The 21,121-nt window shown below is 39.2% G+C and overlaps 1 protein-coding gene across 1 annotated transcript in view; it reads left to right on the forward strand.

The window, feature by feature from the left end:
* The window catches only part of fancc (FA complementation group C), a 35,317-nt gene that overhangs the window by 8,606 nt on the left and 5,590 nt on the right, over positions 1–21,121 (forward strand). Inside the window, exons 3-14 of the mRNA XM_085181199.1 lie at positions 30–117; positions 253–347; positions 7,513–7,620; positions 7,719–7,777; positions 8,364–8,528; positions 8,811–8,964; positions 12,185–12,240; positions 12,347–12,446; positions 13,646–13,721; positions 16,888–16,987; positions 19,368–19,542; positions 20,280–20,492. Of these exons, the coding sequence (XP_085037325.1) occupies positions 30–117; positions 253–347; positions 7,513–7,620; positions 7,719–7,777; positions 8,364–8,528; positions 8,811–8,964; positions 12,185–12,240; positions 12,347–12,446; positions 13,646–13,721; positions 16,888–16,987; positions 19,368–19,542; positions 20,280–20,492 (1,389 nt within the window). The remainder of the gene's footprint in view (positions 1–29; positions 118–252; positions 348–7,512; positions 7,621–7,718; positions 7,778–8,363; positions 8,529–8,810; positions 8,965–12,184; positions 12,241–12,346; positions 12,447–13,645; positions 13,722–16,887; positions 16,988–19,367; positions 19,543–20,279; positions 20,493–21,121) is intronic.

Raw genomic sequence — 21,121 nt, forward strand, 5'->3', positions numbered from 1 at the left:
TTTTTTCTCTCCCTCTTTCTGCCTCTAAGAGCTCAACAACAGAAACCATGAAGAGGCTGCCCTTCTTAGGCCAGCTTTTGGGTCGGCTGTGCTGGAATCCTTATGTCACCGTGTGTGGTGAGTGGAGCTTCTGGACAACTTGCACTCAGTTGCTAGTGGGTTTCACATCCCCAAAACAGACTAAAGTAATAATGATGGTAATCATTCTCGCATGGTGTATAATGCGTTATGTGGTGGTGTATTTTTTTGCAGATACAAGCAGAGGGCTGCTGCTTGGGTGTCTTTGGGGACTGTACTCAGAGCGTCCAAGCAATGCTGTGGAGAAAAAAGCCAACCAGTGGATACGGGTACGCACTTAGCATTTTAAATCTCTATCAATGGCTTATTCAGGCTACTAATAAAAGTTGGTCTGACTTTTGATATATTTTGAAGATGGCTCAGTACTTTTTTCAGTATATCTGTGACTGTTTATGTCATATAAGTTTAGTGATTATCAGTGATAATTGCAGCATATTCACTAAGACCTGGTGACCTGATATATTTTATTGTGAGAATGTCAGAAAAGACACAAAATATATTACACAAAATGATGGTTTCACTTGAATATGCAGTGAAGATGTAATTCGTGTCTGAAGCCAAAATTCTCAGGTTCACTTCACAAGTTGACTTAATATAGAAACTTGTGGCATGTACTATATGTGTTATAGCTCTACTGTGAGTAGATATCTATCACAAAAAAGGAATCCTGGTAAAAAAAAATAGAAGAAAGGAACTATAAAATTCTGATATTTTACTAGTTGTTTTTATGCCTTTTATAACATTTAGACATTTTCCTTCCTATTGCCATCATATTAAAACCTGGTCTGTTTGCTATTCATGTTCTAATTCGTTCTGGACCGAGTTGACATACGGATTATTTGGCTGTTACAGATCATTCTTTTAGCAAATACTCATAAAAGAATCTCTCTTTGACTGCCTTCGGGCTGCTGAAGAGATTTTCAGTCTAATATACTTTTAATAGGAGTTTCATGGCCAGCTCTCTCTTTCCTCTCCAATTGGACATGGATGATGAATGTCGTAGATTGGATCTCTGTTTGCCTAAGCTTTTGTGCCCCAAACTGTAAAACATATTTTGAAAGCAAATCAAAATGGACTGTTTTACTGCCTCTTGTCACCAGAGGAGGATCAGCCTTCATATTATAGTTAGCGGATCCTGCTAACTGTGTGTTCTCAGGGCGCACATACAAAGGAGGGAACGGGAACAGAGGGAAGAAAAGATTCTGTGGTGTTCAACTTTGAGAGGGTTCACACAGATGGCTTATGATAAACAATGTGGAACATTCACATTTTTGCCAGATTATCTGTGTGTTAGTATTCCTTGGATTAATTTCTCATCTAATAAAACATCCTGTTAATTGGAACAGTGTCTTGGAAGTAAACTTTAAATTTTGCCAGATGGTCTTTGACCTGCAAGAGGAGAAGCAGAGTGCATGTGTGCATCATGGTTGTGTACATAGGTGTACGTGAACTATACTAAGATATGAAGATTAATATTACTTTCTCAAATAACAATAAGACTTGTTTATGATTAGATAGGAGAGATGACCTGTCCTGGGTGTAGCTCATCTCTAGCCTGATGACAGCTGGAGTAGGCCCCAGCTCCCCCATGACTTTGAGCCAGTTTAGATAAGGGGTTAATAAAATGGATAGACTGCTCAGTTACAGTTACAACAGTTGTATTGGTCTGAAAGTATTTTTGATTAATCAATAAGTCGACAGAATTGGGCTGAAAGCTTTAACTGAATGTATTTCAATTAATCACTGGATCCATTTTTATGTGTTTTTTTTTAATCTTCTGTAATGGTGAATTGAATATCTTTTGGTGTTTAATGTTAATTTAACAAAACACGGTGTCATTATGTGCTTACAAACCTGTGCAAATGTCTTGAGCCACCCCTCATTTATTATGTTTTGCTTCCAGTGAGCCAGATCTTCTTGAGACGTAGCTCTCAGGCTTTATGAAGGCTTTTCAAAGTTTCTCTTTGGACATAACCTGCGTATAGTCCAGTCTTTTTACCTGACCATTTTCAGAGCAACATTTTTTGTTTGTTAAGCCACTTATTACTGGCATATGAGTCATAAAAAAGTCTTTCCTAGTAAAGTAATATAAATTAGGGGTGGCTACAGATTTTTTACCATACTGTAAATAAAACCATAAATTAATCTAGAGACAAATTGGTTAGTTTTTCCAGCTTTTCCATTGTATTTTTAAAGTAATGTAATGCTTGTTCATGATGGTTTGGTAGTAGCTGCACTGACAGCCAGTGCTGGGTTCACTGAGGTCATTTCTAAAAAAATGGTGCACATGTATTGTGTACTGTGCAGCACTTGAAAGTACAATAACATAACATAACCACCTCTGTAGCTGCTCCTCATTGTCCTTCTCTTGTCCTCAAAAGCAGCTTCCATTTACCGCAAAAGACGGGAAGAACGGGAAGAACAAAAAAACCTTTTCACCGCAACTCGGCCCATCTGGGAGAACAGGGCAGATGTATGGTTTTAGGCCAGAGATGGTCTGTCTCCGTGTCTCTCCCCGTGTCTGTGTTGTGTTGGGCTGACTGTCCTGGAATGCAGAAAGCAGCCTGTTTTCTGTTAGCCCTGTCTGATCTTGCTCCCCAACATTGTTTTCTTGCTGCCTCTGTAATAAGCTAATAAGAGTTTCTGGTGCTAAGTGGCACCTAATTTTTTTTTTATTTAATTATTTTTTGTGCATGTTTGTGCATGCACATTTGAGTATTTGCACGAATATGTGTGTTTTGCCTGCCTGCTACTGTGTGTAATGTTAGTAACCATATATTTATATTTTTTTATTATTAAAAAAATGGTAGTACTTAAGAGTACTCAGCCTTTTCTCCCATGTGTCTTTGCCTCACCCCTCCCTGTCTGCCTCTTTTCCCCACATCTGAGTGTTCTGACTGGGTTTGAAGAATTCCTGTTATAGCTGTAGGCTATGTCAGATAGTCATTAACTCAATTGGTCTGTTTCTCGACATCCTGTACTTGCAGAGAGACCACACAGTGCTGCACTACCATGGCATGAGCTTTGAGGAGATGACAGATAAGCAGAGCATGAGAGTATAATATTAGAGGGACAGAAGATGAACCGTTTGATATCTTAATCTTTGATGCCTATCTTTAGTGACTCAAACAGAGTGAACCACAGCTTGGCCCTGGAGCCACAGTGGCTACTTCACTTTTAAAACATATTTCTTATTATTGGCTAACACTGGCTCCTTTTATGTGTTTTTATTTGAAGATGAAAGTAGCTTTGTCTCCCTTTGACTTTCCTTTATCTGATTCTTTTTGGGTGTCATTGCCCCGATTGACTGAGATTCTCTTTTCCATTTCTTCCTTTTATTTATGAGGAAGAGTTTTTCATCGTTTCATCGCTTGTTTGTTTTCTACTTGATACACAAACAACATATCTAAGCGTTAAAGACTGTGACTTTTAAATGGCCACCAACAGACACAAGCATTCTCATGTCAGAATTAATAATTATAGAATTAATAGAAATAACTATGAGTAGAGCTTGCAAGAATACTGGGCATGTAAAATGTATATGCACCTGACACTTTATTAGGTACACCCATTCAGCTACTTATTAACAGAAATATCTCAACAGTTAATCACATATCAACTCAGTTGCTTTAGGCATGTAGACCACCTGCTGAAGTTCAAATTCAGTGTCAGAAAAGGGAAGAAAGGTTGATTTAAAGCCTCTTTTCCATTAGTATCTACTCGGTTTGACCAATTTTCTATTTTAATTGAGTACCACCTAATGTACGTTGTCGTTGTCATAGCAGTGCTGCATAGCATGGCAATCGGTGGCATGCAGTGTGACAACGTCACATTTTAGTGCCTGCTCGGATCGCTTGGAACAACAGCCAAGCAGGTAACCTAATGGAAAACCCTGAAAACCTTGGCGATCCATGGTGAGTCAATCCGAGGAGTTACTAATGGAAATGGGGCTCTTGAAGTCTGATGGGCTGGTTTCAGTATTTTAGACACTGCTAATCATCTGGAACTTCCCTGCACACCCATCTGTAGGGTTTAGAGAAAAAAACACTAGGGACAGGTATCTTGTTGATGCCAGAGGTCAGAGGAAAATAACCAGTCTGCTTCAATCCAGTAGGAAGGCAACAGCAACTCACCACTTCTTAAAACCAATGTGGTCAGAAGAGCATCTCTAAACGCACAACACATCAAACCTTGAAGCAGATTAGCTACAGCAGCAGAAGACCGCACCGGGTGCCACTCCTTTTAGCTACGAGCAGGAAACACAGGCTGCAGTTCACACTGGCTTATCAAAACTGAACAGTAGAAGATTGGAAAAACATTGCCTGGTCTGATGAGTCTCAATTTTTGTTTAGAAATTCTGTCTTCTTGAACATGACTGAGTGTACTGAACTCAAATGGCCTCCATTATATCCCAATCTCAGTCCAATAAAGCACATTTGGGATGAAGCGGAAGGGTTGGTGGATTTATAATTACAATGAATTACCAAAAGCACTTTGTCATAGTTTTCCCTTGAAGTCAAAAGTTAAAATTTAGAATAAAGGAATATAATTCATGTTATTTTGTCTACTTGCTAACACTTTTGTTTGGTCATGATTTATGCTATAATAGGAAATGAAAATGTGTCAACAAAAGGGGAGCTCAGTCTAAAAAAGAAGCAGTGCATTGAAAAGTTGCTGATTTTAAAAGGGGTGTTTCTTGTAAAACTTTTATTTTCAGTCTGAGTTGGCTACATGACACAAATGATTTTCTTTCAAAAATCAATGTCTTAAAATGTCTATATACACAAGGTTTATGGGGTCAAAAGTGACACATTTGGCCATTTTGGTGGAAAACTTAAATTGCTCTTGCTTCTTTCCTGTAGCTGTCTTTGTGCCAGGTTTGAGGGCAGTTGCTTCTCTCTTTATTATTTTCTATAATGAGCCTTTTTTGCACTCTTATCCTTCATTTCATCTTCTTTTTTTGTCTTTGCTGTTTTGACCATCTGAGGTTATACTTCAGTCTTTCTTTGGTTTTGGGAGAATTCAGTCATGGCTTAGTAATTGTTAACAGACACCCATCAAAAACAACCCAAGCCTTTGCGTTGTGCATTTTTCTACATCCTCTGTTTTAATTTTAGATTTATGGAGGGATAATTTCTATGGCAGCAATGGCAGTCAATGTCCCCAAAGCCAACTTAGTTGCTTATGACTTTTAAACTGCAGCCATCGCAGTGCATTCCAGTGTCCCTCTGATATTTCTTCTAACCAGCCTCCCTTCCCTCTCATTCCCCAGCCTCACTGTGCCTCCTTACCAAGGGTGGGATAAGATTGATCGGGTTTTTTTATGTACTCAATGTGCAGAGTTTGAGGGCTCTCAGATGGTAGTTATTGGGTTGTTTTTTGCAACTATGTGGAGGGTAAGTATCTTAGCGTGTTGTAGGGCTTGGCCAAAGAAACCACACATCCTCACCAACAACGCTGCAGCATCCCTACATTGGTTTCTGTTTTTCTGCTTCACTTGAGTTCTGTTCTTTATAAATTGTGCTTCAAAGTCTCCTTTTCTCCTTATCTATTGTTAAGCGCACACTGTTTGTAGTTTTAGGGGATTGTTTCTTTGTGGTGTAGATGTTTCTCTGTTTTTACTGCAGCTCTAAAAAGAAATGTCTAGTGAAGATGTGAGGCTTTGGCTGTTTCTGCTGGATCTCACTTTCCAGCTTGCAACAGTATGTCAAATCTGTGGTTGAGTTGAGGGGATTTCTAAAGTTTAAATCAATCTCTAATTTCATGTTATGGATCTTTGGGTTTTCAAGCACTTCTGAAGGAATTCTGAAGAATATTTTTGTCAAAAATTCAGCATATCATTCACGAGACCACTGAATGCTGTGTGGCATCACTTTTGGTTTTTAAATGCCAACACTGAAAGTAAAAACAAGGCAATATGTCTCAACTCTTCTTCTGCTGTGACATATTTATTAAATATTTTGAGAAATCGTACATCTTAGCAGTTTTGCTGTATTGAAAGCGGTTTGAGAGTTACTCATGTAGCATTGTGCCTTACACTATGAGCATTGTGTTCCCTCCTGTTGTTCCTTGATTACGACCAGCATTTTTTTGAAGACCAGAATCAGCTGAGTTTATTAGTCTAGTTTATCAGTGTATGATGAGGCCCCTTTTAAAAAATTCTCGTAAAACACCAAGGCCCTCTGTAAGACGGAATGTTCATCTCTGAAGTTGCTCATATGCTGTCCATACAGTCTCACTTACTGGAATACCTTTTCTCCACTCATGTGTTTCAAATGATGTGATGCCAGTAGAGTCATCCTATATTCCAGTAACTAATTAGCTTTGATGCTATGGATCTTAGGGTTTGGAAAATTGTATCAAAGTCTTGTTATATTGTGATGCACATACAGTCAAAAGAAAAAAAAATCACTGGACTCTGCAGTCCTGTGAAAAACTAAGTACACCCTTTGATTCATGAGCTTGCAGAACAAGCTTTACCAGCAAAATCTTGAAGTAATCATTTCTCTAGGACTTTATCAGTCTCTCACATCATTGTGGAAGAATTTTGACCCACTCTTCTTTACAGCATTTCTTTAATTCATTGAGGTTTATGGGCATTTGTGTATGCACAGCTCTCATAAGATCCCACCATTGCATTTCAATTGGATTGAGGTCTGGGCTTTGACTGGGCCACTGCAAAACCTTGATTCTTTTCTTTTTCAGCCATTCTGTTGTACATTTGTTTCAAGTGTTTTGTCTCATCATCTTGTTCCATCTTGTTTCCTTACCCAGTTTGGGCCAAGCTTTAGCTGTTGTACAGCAGCCTGTGATTCTTGAATACTACAGGGGGAATTCATGGTTGACTTGATGCAAGGTGCCCAGGTTCTGTGGCTGCAAAACAAGCCCAGATCACCACCTGTCCATCACTGTATTTCACAGTTAATATAACAGATTTAGGCTGAAATGTGATGTTTTTTGTTAACATCTGTATTTTTTGTCTCATAAAAGGACATTGTTCCAGATGGCTTGCGGTTTGTTCAGATGAAATTTTGCAAACCTAAATGGCGCTGTCTTTTTAGAGACATAAGGCTTTCTTCTGGTAACAGTTCTAAACCAGCCATGCTTGTTCAGGCTTTTTGTGATTGTGCTGTCACTAGCTTTAACATTTACATTCTAACTAAGGCTAGTAGAGCCTGAGCTTGAACTCTTACACTTTTGGGAATTTTCCGGAGTATTGAGCAGTGGATTGGCAAGGATGTCCGTTCCCGAGAAGATTCTGTAAACACACATCTGAGTGGTGCAGACCACCAAACCAAACTTTTATTAGCAGCACCTGATTGCTACTTGCGCTCTTAATTCCTATAGAAGCCATAAGGGTGTTTCTTTTCCACATGGCTGTATGCATACAGTACATATATTTTTCTTCACATTGTGTTTTCTGGCCTTCCACAGAAAGTATTGCGTCAGCTTTCCACAGAAGAAGATGACACTGCAGCACAAGCGTTAATGAAGTGTACGGGTGTACCAGCTAAAGAGTACCACCTTAAAGTCTTGAGAAAGGTATTATTGCTTTGTTTCTGTTGGTATCATTCATTACATACAAAGATATTGAATTTAACATGCTTTATATGTAAACTGTGCTTTGACCGGCTTTTCAGAAGGTGGCGCTGCTGCAGGAAAACGTTGGAAAAAGCTGCACATTATTTAACAGTCAGAGGTAAATGTGCAAAATAAATTAATAAAATATGTAGACCAGCTGGATAAGTGCCGTTCATATTTCATCAGTGGGTTGTTTTGTTTTTTAACAAAAATGTTGTAAAATGGTGAAACAATTAATCATCATAGTTTCAAGAAGGTTTTATATAAACTATCTTTAATAAAGGCTAATAAAAGTATTTATTAGCATTTATATACAGCAGAAAAAATAATGAATCCTCACAGTTTAGAGCCAGGGATGGTGATGTAATCAGTCATTTAACATCATATTAGCTAACTCTTTGACTGACTGCTGCCACTCTAGAGGACACTAATAGATAGCTTTTGTCAAAGTTGTTATTATTAGTTTGTAGAATGGTTAGTATAGTTATGTGTGCACTTAAAATCACATTTGAATCCAACACACTGTGAATTTTTAAATAATAGGATGTGTGGAAAAGAGGACTGAAAATAAAACTTGAGCCTGGATGGATTTCTGTCTTTTCTATGATAATAGCAGAGTTGTTTATGTTTAACTTGAGGTAAAGTACTGTGTTTCATTGTTCTGGTAACAGTGACAATAAAGATCTATCTTATCTTCCATGTAGGTGTTCATGTGACAGGATTGTGGATATATCAGAGGCATGCATCCCCATTGTCACTTGTCCCGAGGCATCTTCTCTCATTAGCGTATTGCTACAGCGGCCGGTGGCTTGTGTCACAGAAGTTCTCAGTGAAGACTTTCTGAATGCTTTGACCTCTGCTTACTCAAGGTAGTAAAGTATTAAGGGTTTGAAGCTGAATATTTTATGACCCAGTCCATTATCACATTGTATTTACTGTACTATATTGAGCATTTTAATTGTTGTATATTATAGAGCATTACATAGGCAAACAGGACGATTTCTTGGCTCATATAGTTGAGACGTAGAAAGGATTTTCCCAAATGTAACCCGGAATTTTATCTGATTGTGATATACATGCAGCTACAATATACACAATATTCACAGCTGGGAATATACATCCAGTGATGTAAGTTATACTTCTTTTCCCAGGCAGGGTTTGGCATTGGAGGAGCAGGCCTTGGTATCTCTGTGGTATCACAGATTCTCCAGCCTGGAAGAAGCAGTCCTCAGTCTGTTGCAGTCTGTTATAACTACAGGGTTAACGCCACAGAAGCTAGAGCAACAAGTAGCACAGTCACTGCTGGTGGGTAAACGTTTGTTTTCTAGTTATTTTCTACCTTAACTCTGCAGTGTACAAAAAGTCAACAAAAAATACCCATGATTCTTTATCAAAGCCTGAGTTTGAAACCCAGACAATCAGCTATATTGTAAACTTTGAATATTTGAAAATTAGGAGCTGATTTAAAATACATTTGAAACAGTTACATCTAAATCGTAACTGACACGATTGTTGACTAGTCTGCTGGGCTATAGATCAAGTCTCATCTTTTTCCCCCCATCATTTACATTTTATAGCAACAATTTGGCAATACTATTGTAGTTCATGACAGTCACAGAAGTACCAAAAAGTTTTTAAAAAAGTATATGTGCTTTATCTGAAGAGCCGAACTTATGATGAAATACGAGTATCTAAGGATATTGTTGTTTAATGTTGACAGAGTTGGAGCAAATGTGCAGAATGTTGTCCTGTTGTACTGTGAGATTTTCTGCAGTTTTACTGCTGCATGAATTGGCCTCATTTATTCATATTGGTGATATACTGCTGTTGTTAAATTAGCTTGTTATGCACAAACTTTGACTCATCTGCCCTGAATTACAGGGGCTCGCATGAGAAATCATTGCACACTCCTTATGTGTTAAGCTGCAGTTTTAGCTGCTTCTAATATAGGCCTTGCTGCAAAATTTTGCTGATTATAATATGCATAATTCTGGGAAACATTCCTTTGCTTTTTTTGGTGACTCTTTATGGACTGTTCTTGCCCGGCTAACACCAGTTGGCTTTGCGCTGCATGGGTCTCACATAATTTGGCAAGCTCTTAACCCCATCTCACATCATTTGGCCTGTGCTACACAGCCTTTACTGTGCCGGGTAAGTACGGAGCTCTCTGTCGCTCGAGTTCTTGGCCACTCCTAAGTTCATATAACTTAAGATCATGTCCAGTCAGAGATGATTTTGATTTATAGATTGTTATGACTGGTTGATGAAAATGACGTCCTCGTTGCTTCAAAGTGCTCACAAATTAAAAGCAGTGAGTGGTGTTCTTTTTTTGGGAGGAGGGGCAACAGAGGCTGCTTTTTTATCCCTCATTTAAAACTTGTTTGCCAAATTAGTGAAGCCTCAGTGAGATGTAAGGACAACAATAATAATTAAGTGTGTCACTGAAACAAGACAATTCAAGAAAGCTGTGGAAAAACACTGAAATTAGATGCAACAGTGCCAACCCGAATCTGGATGTGTGTCTAAAGCAGACATTTTTTACACATTGTTTGTGCCAAACATCTGTACACAACAATAAAATACTTGTGTGCGCGTTATGAATGGCATCCTATTTTCCTAGCCCTTTGATTGCACTCCGAGTGGAAGTTATAAATGTCAGTGAAACTCAAGACAGAAACAAAATTTGACCTGTCATCTTGCTCCAGTTAACTTGGATAAAGTTTGTCAGTTGTGTCACTCTTGTTTTCACAGAGTGATGGTCTACTTGAGCTGTGTATATAACAAGGTAGCAAAGCACACTTTCTCAGTTTTAGATAGGGACATGCTTGGGACTGCATGCACAAAAATGTGCGTGTCTGCTAACTTGTGCGTTAGATTCCTGCTTCTTCCTCTTTAGTTTGCAGGGGACTGCTTTGATGGAAAGTTTTATAAACAGTTGAACTAACTTTGTATATAAGGGATGTAATTTTTGCCTGTTTATTTCTCTGCTCCGGATTTACAATGGCATGTTTGTATGTTTGGGAACCCCTGGACAGATTATTCATGTATATGTTAATGTCTGTTTGCTAAAGGGGTTGTACTTTACAAGGTGTGCCTCCACTTTTGGTAGAGCTGTGCGATCTCTGATTTTCATCACCTTACACACAAATATATACATTCAGATTCGTGTTTCGTGCATGTTGAGTATACAATGTGTAATATTCTGTCGGGATACAAATAACGTGAGACATAAAAGCACACTGGATTGCGTCTCTCCTCAACTCTTTTGCTCACTTGTTTAGACTACATTCAAAAATGGGAACCATGGAATTACTCTTACATTCCTCATTTCGGCTTGTCCCACCCCCCTGTGATCCAGTGAGAAGCGCAGGCCCAATAACAATAAACACTCACTTCCTGGGTCTGACTGCCAAAAACAGAATGTTTGTTGTGTGCTGTAATTGACCCTCCTTGAAGTGTTAGTGGTAAGGTATGGAGGAAGACGCTAAAAAAGTCCCATCTGTTTTTACTAAGGCGGAAACCATGACAGTTCACATGCATGCATGCATGTTGGCATGCAACCCACATAATATGCAGATGTACACTGTTATACATAAACTCTATGGGATTTCATACCCTTGCAAACAGGCTGGTTAATGGTGTCTTCTGAACTGAGAGGAGAGAAAAGAAACCCACATGTTAAAACTAAGAATAAAATCACTTTGTTACACGATGTTGTAATTACACCACATAAACACTTGGCGGTGCTGTTTATTTCTGTGAATGTAATTGGTCTCATAATTTGTCGCTTTGCGTGGTTAAAAGTCTGCCTAAACTGGTGGAAATGCAATTTAGCGCCCTATTTATATAATCAAGTTCTAACCTATTAGTGTTTTAATTCAAACAGTGAGCTCACAGTGAACGGTGTGCTACATTTTTTAAAATACTGACACAAGTGGTAGCTCTAAATTGGCTATGTGTAAATTAAATAAGTTAAAAGGCTTACTCCTATCTGCATCCCTTCTGTATCATTCCACTAGCACATTATTTTGCAGGAATAAAGCCATTTCTCCCCCATAGTGAAGTGCTTGTCCTTATATAAGATGGGTGCTGGGTTGGAGGAGGATAATTAGGGACTAGAAAATATGAACAGTGCAGCTGTTAAATTTTTGCGCTGGGGCGTTTAAGAATGTGTTAAATCCAAAACACATGATGAGTGCATTTAAGGAGGAGATGAGAAAGTAATTGTGTGTGGGGGTGTTTGTGTGTACATGAAGGAAGGGCTGACAGAGTGGTAAACTGAGTGTTTAATGGGGAGAGAGTGAGAACAAGGATAACTGAGGCTTAAAAGCAGAATGTTTCTGGGTGATTCAACAGTGACACCTTCTGGTCAGTATTCTGGACAAACATTGAAAGTGGTTTAATGGGAGCAGGTATTTATGATTACATACAGGATTTCTGTATGGATTGGATTGATAGTTGTTTTTTTTTGTTGTTTTTTTGTAGCATTTGTGAAGTATTAAAAGTTTGTGTTTGTGTGTTTCAGCCTAAAGCTTGTGCTCAGCACTGCTCAATATTCTTGGTTGTAAATGACATCTTTAGGTGAGTTCTGGCTGAAATGTGTATATTTGTGTAAAAAGTCAGTATATATTTCTGGTGCTTACTGAATATTACAGTGATATGCTGTTACTGAACGTGTATTTTGCAGGTCCGTCCTTAAGCAAGCTGAAGGAAATGAGTCTGTTAAGACTCTGGTCCAAACCTTTACCAAGTGTTTCCTGAGGGAACTGGCACTGCTGAAGCCTCAGGTCAGCTACAATAAATGCATACATGTTTGTTTCCTGCAGCACTGCAAACAGTCATTTGACTAATAGATTATTTCAGTCTATTCATCTCTAGTTTCTGAAAACATTTTGACAAAGGCTTAGATGGGGAAGGGAAAAGAAGAGAGTCAAGGTGCTGCTCAAAGTCCAGTCAAACTGTGACAGGACCTTAAGAGAGCTTTGCATAAATTATTTGCCACAAACTTCACTCAGTTAAAGCATTGTCATAAAAAGAACTAAATTTCTCTATGACAATGTGAGAGCCTGTTAAAGTCATACAGAAAATGATCACTTCAGCTTATTGCTGCTAAAGGTGATTCTACAAGCTACTGAATCACAGTTTTTCAGCAGACCGTATGGAGTACTGTGAAAACTTTCTCTTTCACAGGATTGTAGGTGTCGAGCAGATTTTCTCCAGTGATTCTTATCTAGCGTGGAAACTAAAGAAAGGGTACTTTTAAACCTGAGGGTTATACACAAACACAGCAGTCGACAAGCAATTACCTCTAGAGCTGCAGGAAAAATCACTTACTTGATGAATCCTCCACTTTATTATCACTTGAACTCCAGCTGGGAACCTGCTGCTCACACCTAACACAGCACATTTCACACCCCTGCATCATAGACAATGAATTCACATCATCGGTTTGCAGGTAATAACTCTGTACAGATAAATGTGGAAACCACTGTGAGCTCTTACACTTCTGTGTCAGTGTGTACTTTCCAACTTTTGCTAAAACTCTCATCCCTCAGCTCACACATGTCATCTGTCACTGTATGGGGAGCATTCATCCAAACAGTTTGTGGGACTGTAAGGAATAATCTGGCACTTACATGTCAGCCATTGCAGAAAACAGATGTGTTACTATGTAGGGATGATGTATTATCTGCTATGCAGCTTTGTGAGTAGAGCGTTTCCTTTCTTTTCACCTCTATTAACCACTAGATGGCAGTGCCATAGTGCATTTACAGTGGCCTCGATTTTAATGGCTGTAGTCACCCTGCACAAAATGCTACCTATTACACGCTACATTACACATTAGCACCAACTGTATCACTGTTACACAGCCTCCCATTCAAAATGCCATTTTTCAGGCTTTCAGAGCACACTGATGCATGAGTTGAAGGAAAGTGTGATTTACATTGATGAAGCTGAGGTAAAAATGTGCTTTGTGTTGTTTCAGACAAGCATATCTGTGAAAGCCTTCTTCCCACAGTCGCCTTCAAGTCTGCTTGTTCCCCTCTTGACGATGCCATCAGGTCAGTGTGCAGACACACATGTTGTGTGCGTCATCGTCTGCTTTTGGATGTTTCACTCTGACACTATGAACAAAACCCATCACTGTGAAGAAGACTGTGATTAGTTATGCTTTATCACTGTGTAAACAGTTTTCCTGCAGCAGAATGAACGGTCTTTTGTGCATCTTGTTCTTGCTAATCAATAGTAGTTAGTTTATAACTATGAAGCCTTTTATGTCAGACATGAAATATGGCAATTTGAGGATTTGAAAAGAAACTGAGGTTAGTTGTCAGTGCGTGTGTTATTGGGATAGCTGTTTTCCATATTGTTTTTTATAAAAATGAACAAATGAAAATATGGGTCATCATACATAAACACACAAAGCATTTTTATTTGTCTTATCAAAAAGGATCCGTATTATCTATGCTGGATGTGTATCACTGTGCTAACAGTTTTTGTGTTTGGGAATCTTTACAATTAAAGAGATGCACAGTAGGTCAGTGCAGGAGCAAAACGGAGCAGTAAGCTTATCAGTGTGTGCCCAGACTGGCCTGTAGGCAGGAATGATTTACATGAATGGAGCCATTTAGGGACACGCTGGAGCCCAGCCAGAAATCAGAGTTAATTATTACTGTGTGTGTGTGTGTGTGTGTGTGTGTGTGTGTGTGTGTGTGTGTGTGTGTGTGGTGAAGGGCAATTTTTCACCAGGGACTGAATAGAAATGGTACTGAGAAAAGTAGAAGATTTGAGGATTTATTATGATTTGTGCCCTCTCTGAAAAAGCCACGAATTACATTTTAGCATTGGATTGTTAAAACACAGCCTTGGGAAAAAACTTGGATCACACTGACAAGTATTTGAAATATTTATTTACGTTTGTTTGTCAACCTCAGGTGTCATTTGGACTGCGTTTCTGTGAAAAAATTTGGTTTGCGGTGGGAAATCTATTTTTTACAATGCAATGTGAAAAAACTATTTTAACAGCAGTTAAAATGAATCCTGAAAAGCACAAGAAAGAAATCACAGTTAAGCCATTTCTGCTTTGAAATTACACTCATTGGCCACTTTTCAGGTACACCTGTTCAGCTGCTTGGTATTGGTATGCAGTTAGAAATGGTCAAAACAACCTGCTGAAGTTCAAACCAAGCATCGGAATGGGGAAGAAAAGTGATTTAAGGCAGCAGTCCCCAACCTTTTTTGCACCATGGACCGGTTTATGTCTGACAATATTTTCATAGACCGGCCTTTAAGGTGTCACAGATAAATACAACAAAATAAAACCAGTACCGGTACCAAAAGAAAGAAGATTTATTGATAACACACGGGAAAAGACTCAGGGAAACAGAGTTAAGGATAAAAACAATTTAAAAAATAACAATTAAAAACGATTAAAAACCCTGAAAACCATAAATTTCACACCCGAGCCTCAACTCTCGTGGCCCGGTACCAAACGACTCACGGACCGGTACCGGTCCTGGGGTTGGGGACCGCTGATTTAAGGGACTCTGGATGTCATATGGATTGTCATATGGATTTCAGAAAATGTTCCAATGAGATTTTCCCACACAACCATCTCCGGAGTTTACAGAAATTGGTCCAAAAAAGAGAAAATACCAAGTGAGCAGCAACTCTGGGTGAGAACGCCTGTTGATGCCAGGAGTCAGAGGATAATTGCCAGACTGCTTTGAGCAGATAGGAAAGTAACAGTAACTGAAATAACCACTCCTTACAACCAAAGTATCTGTGAACACACAAAACATCAAACCTTTAAGCAGATGAGCTACAGCAGCAGAGGACCACACTGGCTCCCATTCCTGTCAGCTAAGAAAAGGAAACTGAGGGTACAGTTCACACAGGCTCACCAAAATTAGATAACAGAAGTCTGTAAAAATGTTGACTGCTCTAATGAGTCTTGATATCTTCTAATGACTGCTTCCAACAGGGTAATGTAGGGTAATGTGAACTGTTGTTTTGTTTTGTTTTTTTTAAACATGACTGTGAGTGCACTGTACTCTTCCACAGTCACCAAATCTCAATTCAGTAGAGCACCTTTTGTCAGTTTCCATGAGTCGTGTGCTCGAGTTTTTACTTTTGTAATTTCGGTAGTTTTGTTTTCTGATCCTTGTGTTGGATACCTCTTGTATTATCTGTGTCTCTACTTTAGTTATTGAGGGCTTTAGATTTATTAGTTACCTTCCTGCTCCTTTCCTCACCTCAGGCCTGTGATTCTTTGTGTTTCTGTAAAGAACTCAGCAATAAAGCTCCCTTTGTGAGATTACTTTTGGTCTCTGGAGTCTTGCATCTGGGTCCACTCCCTGTCTACCACACAGCCGAACCATGACACCTGTGGGATGTGGTAGAAAAGGAGAGAACCATCGGTGATTTGAAGCGAAAAATCTGCAGCTATTGTGTGATGCGATCATGTCAATATGGACCAAAGTTTCTGAGCGATGTTTGCAGCACCTTGCTGTATCTGTGACACAGAGAATGAAGAGAATGACACTAGCAAGGTGTACCTAACAGAGTGTCCAGTGAGCGTAAATGTGCAAGATATTTGGAGGATTGTTTATGTATTTTACTAATGAAAAGCTTAACTATTATCTTAGCTAAATATAATTATATTATGTATTTTAATATATGTGAACATGCTTTTTTTCTGGTAATATGATAAGAAGATTTAAAGATTTAACAAATCTAAAACGAGGCTATCAAAGGTATATAAATATTTATTGGTTTTGGTCCTCTTATCCGTCTATTTCAAACTAAGGGAATAAATATCAAAACTATTCTATGAAGATCTCTTTTTGGATTCAGTGAAACTGCTGTGTCATTTTTGCTGTATTTTGACTTTCAATAGACCAAATAATTTTCCTGTTAATGTAGAAAATAGCTGGCACATGAATCAATAATTAATATAATTGCTGGTTGCAGCAGTTTGCGGTGTTATGGGGAATTAAATGTTGGAGTCACATTTTGATTCTTGGGTTATTGTAGTGCTACATTTACCACACACATATTTCAGTAATATAACTTTTCTAATAATAATAATAAACTTATTTTTCATTATTTTTGAATGGTTAGTTCAAGATTGACTTAATAGTTAGCTTTGGATCAGTGGATTGTAAGAAGCGATTATTTGTGCAACAAGCCATCATTATGTCGTTAAATCTGAATCTGTTCTTGCAGAGATGCCTCAGGGGGCTTGGAGAAATCACCTGAACTGGCTGAGCAGCTCATTACAGAGACTGACAGAGGAGGAAGAGGAGGGAGACGGCAGAAGCACCAGGTTAGAGTGAGAATGGCTCGCGGAGAGAATGTGTTAATGTGTGCCTGCTTCCACCACCCTACTGAATGCCTGTGCGGTGTTCTTATTTCCATTAGCTCTTGTTGAGGGGGTGGTTAGTCAGATATTTTTCCCTTGCCTCACAGTACAGAGGTCCTGGAGGAGTGCGTAGCTTCTCCAAGCATTCATTAGAGGCTATTAGCTTAGGAAAGAGAGAACTGTGGAGAATACAAGTGAGTGGGAAAATGAGTGGAGAAGAAGTGGATAGAGTAGAAAAAAGATATAACGAAACAGAGAAAAGTAGACTATTTAGTCTGGGATTCATGAAAAAAGAGAATAGGGGTTTCTGATTAAAAGAACATAAACTAGGTGATGTCGTGGAGATGGAGATGGATGACTTGATGCCCCTCAGCTGCGGTTTTTAACAGGGCCCATTATCCCCACTGTCGCCTCATTCTGGAGTTGAGTGCAAAATTCCCAAAACATTGTTCGGAGCCAGCGGTGGGAAAGTAGTGTGTTGTGCTGCTCCAAGCAAAGTTGCAGCTGCCAAGGCCCTGCAGAGGGCTGCTGCTGTTCCTATTTGGAAGCCAAGTGGAGAGAGGGAAGATGAGGAGGAGAGCTCTAATGATGGTATTAGGGAAATCTGAGAACGAGATCCTTATCGCTCTTCTGACTTGAAGTCATTCTTGCTGTTGCAGCTGTGAAGCTCTGTTCGCTCTGTTGTACCACTTTGTCTGCCCAAATCTCAATTTCTTTTTTTACTTTTAGATTTACGGTTCTCATTTTTTATAAAACATTAATCTAACGAGAAGCAGCTTGCCCACAATATGAACTTGTCTACGAATGATGAGAAAATACAGAGAATATTGATACGTTTCAAGATCATAACCATCAGCTGATTGGTTTGGACATCAAAGGACATCAGACCTTGTTGCTAATTACGCAGAGCCCATCACGTTTCGTGATGGCTGAACGAAGGTTTTCTAGTTTTGTACAAAATGTAGTAGTTTGAGGTGTTGTTTATGATGCTCATCACTAGATCAGACAATGACTTAGATCTGCATCATCTGCATTTAAGTCGCTTTGATCTTCCATTGATCCTGTCAATGGGGGTGTGCTAATTTCCATGGCAGGGACTCAGTTGTTGTGGTTCATTCATAAAGTCCTAATGAGTCAGTTGACAGCCTGCTATCAGAGTTTTTTTTTCTGCTCCACACTGAACACCAGATTGTTTTAGTATAATTTTGCTCAGTTGCCATCTCAGTTTGACAGCATGTATTTAAAACAACAACAACAAACAAACCATCTTCTCTTCTTTATGGCCACTTTTTTTTCAATGCTTGGAAAGCAACCTGGGTATAAATTGTTAGGCTGACAGTCAGCAGTTGTATTTTCCACCAGGACTTTGGGGAAGGCTTTGTAGAGGGAAAAGTTGTACATATTCACACAAATACCTCGGAAAAACTGAGACTAAGTTGTAGATTAAGTGCCAAGCGATTAACAAATTGAACCAGACCACCCAAATTACCTTAATTTATCGATATTAAAACCTGTTTATAGCACATAGGTTGTTCCAATGCAATGCCTTGTTTGTATCCCCTGTTAAAAACTTGTGACAAACACCTCACAAACTCTACTTACTTGGTTCTCAGCCACGTTCTGTAGCCTTCATTTTTTTTCTCAGCTGTCAGGCATGTGGTTTAGCTATCATGTAGTAAGTACTAAATGCTGCCATAAGAAGATAAATCAACAGATGTCACAAGAGGCATCTGAAACTTCTGCAGTTACAATGTAATGATTTTAGTTGACATAATCAGTCATGAATTTTTAAGCATAAATGACCAGCATGTAGGATTTATTGGCATCTTGCAGTTTGGTTGCAGATTGCAAGCAACTAAATACTCTTCCGTCACCTCTCCCTTTCCAAGAGTGAAGCTAAGCCACACAGGAAAACTCTCTCTCTATATATCCAGTTGGTGCTCTGTCCACTTTGGGCTCCTGTAGACGCATTGCTGGCACAACATGGCCTACTTGATGGAAGAGTATTTTTTTTTAGCTTACAAAACAAAACAAAACTTCTACTTACAAGTGATTATACACTAATTTAAACATAATCGTGAATCCTATACTTCTTCTAAGTTACAATTCCCCCTAAATCCTACAAACTGTTAGTTTAGTATAACTGATGGTGTTTGCTATTAAATTATTCATTTTTTTTAAAAAAGAAATTGTACCCTGTGAGGTATGTGTTCATATATGTTCTCTCATGTGGTACAGTGTCTTTTCAGTAACAAAATCACATCCATCACATCCCAATCATACCCACTGTTCAAGAAGGGTTCTACTTCTGCTGTTAAATGCTGCTTCTCCTAATGTCCTGCAGGGGGCACCACAACGTGTTTGAGGCCTGGTTCCTGCTGGTTCAGTGTGCCCACTGGGTACAGGTGGCTGTCCAGCTGCTGGCCACATCTGGGACTGAAGATGGTGATCCCTTCCTGTGGCTGTTGATATTCTACCACTACCCCACCAAGAGGTGGCACCACAGAGCTTCACAGCTGGTGAGTTTGTTTGTTTTTTGCATAAATCATTTTAATCGAGTTATATGAAATCCAAATTTTTCCACTTAAATAATTGCTTAGTAAGTGTTGAACCGATCGATGCAGATATCTCTGCCCCGTCATTTAAAACTAAGAAGGCAACCGGGGATCTTCTTAAATAGACTTTGTTTGAAAACCAGTTTGTTCCAACTATTTCTCTTCTTTTACCAACACTGCGGCAGCTAAGTGCTTCAGCATAACTCGACAACATAACATCGGGATAGTCTGTTATTTGCAGGTCTGTTGTTGTTGAAAGCAACAGAAACAATACAGAGGGGCAAAAAGAGGAATAACACATTAATGAATTAATTATGGATGACCCCTAACTGAGAGGGAGTGAGTGAGACAGTGGTGAACAGAGGGAGAGAGATATAGATGAGAGGCCTGGGTGGAAAGGGTGATGTAGTATTGATTTCTCAGTGAGTGTCTGGGCCAGCTTTGCCTGAGTTTTACCTCTCTGTCTCTTGCTTGTCCGCCTCCCATCATAACCCTTGGAGACTCCACCATCTCCTCTACTACAGTTGTACGTTCTTCTCTGCTAGGCTTTCTTGTTGTCTCATTTTTGAATTAGCAGTCTGTTTGTCATTTATTTTTTTACATGAAAGACACCAGGAGACCCGTTAAATCTGACTTGGTTGAAATTGAGCATGCTCTCTTTCTTTCTTTTTTTCTTTCTTTTTAAACATCTTTCCCACCAGGCACAGGCCAAAGAAGCTTGGAACCACATACGCACTCTTTTCTCAGGCGCAGCTCATCCTCTTCCCAGCGACCGCCTGCAGTCACTGGACACGCTGGTTTCACCACAACCTGAGCAGCAATCACTTGCTCCATCATTGACTGTCAGCCTTTTGGTTAATGTTGCCGTTTTCTGCCAGCTACTACCAAGTGGCTCAGCAGAGGTTTTACAGGCGGTGAGGAAAACTGTTTCTCTTCTGTCATTTTCAGATTATTGTTCCATCCAGTTATTATTAAATGCAAAGCTCAGTATGCATAATGCTTGAAATGCTGGACCTTAGATACAAGCTACTGACAAAGAAATGCTTCAAAGGGTCCATTTTATAGAGAAAGATGTTAATCATTTCGGCCCTCCTTTCATGCAGTATGCAAGGTTTGATCCAAATGTTCTGCAAATTAAATCCATTTAAATCAGGAAACATACATAATTAAAACTTGGCTAGTTTTCCCCTCAAGGTTGTATCCTTGGGACACCTATAGACTACTTTCAGACCCTCTGCTAGTTTTCAGAAGGTTGACCAGTCAAACTCGTGCAAGCTCCTGTATCAAACTGGCCCAATGTCCATGTCCAAGGTCATTGCAGTAATTATAATTAGGTCTCAGGGATAGGTGGAAGGGTCCAAGAATTACTGGCTACACCAGCACAGTCTTAGCCCACCACCCATTCAAGCTGAAGGGTAAACATTTTGACACACCGGATCATCTCAGATACATGAGTGCAAGTGAAAATGATTGGTCTGAAAGAAGGTGGTGGTCCATAGAAACTATTTTATGTTAACAGCTGGTTTTTTAAATGTGACTCATT

The sequence above is a fragment of the Neolamprologus multifasciatus genome, chromosome 12 (genome assembly GCF_963576455.1).
Source record: "Neolamprologus multifasciatus chromosome 12, fNeoMul1.2, whole genome shotgun sequence".
NCBI classification, from domain to species: domain Eukaryota; kingdom Metazoa; phylum Chordata; class Actinopteri; order Cichliformes; family Cichlidae; genus Neolamprologus; species Neolamprologus multifasciatus.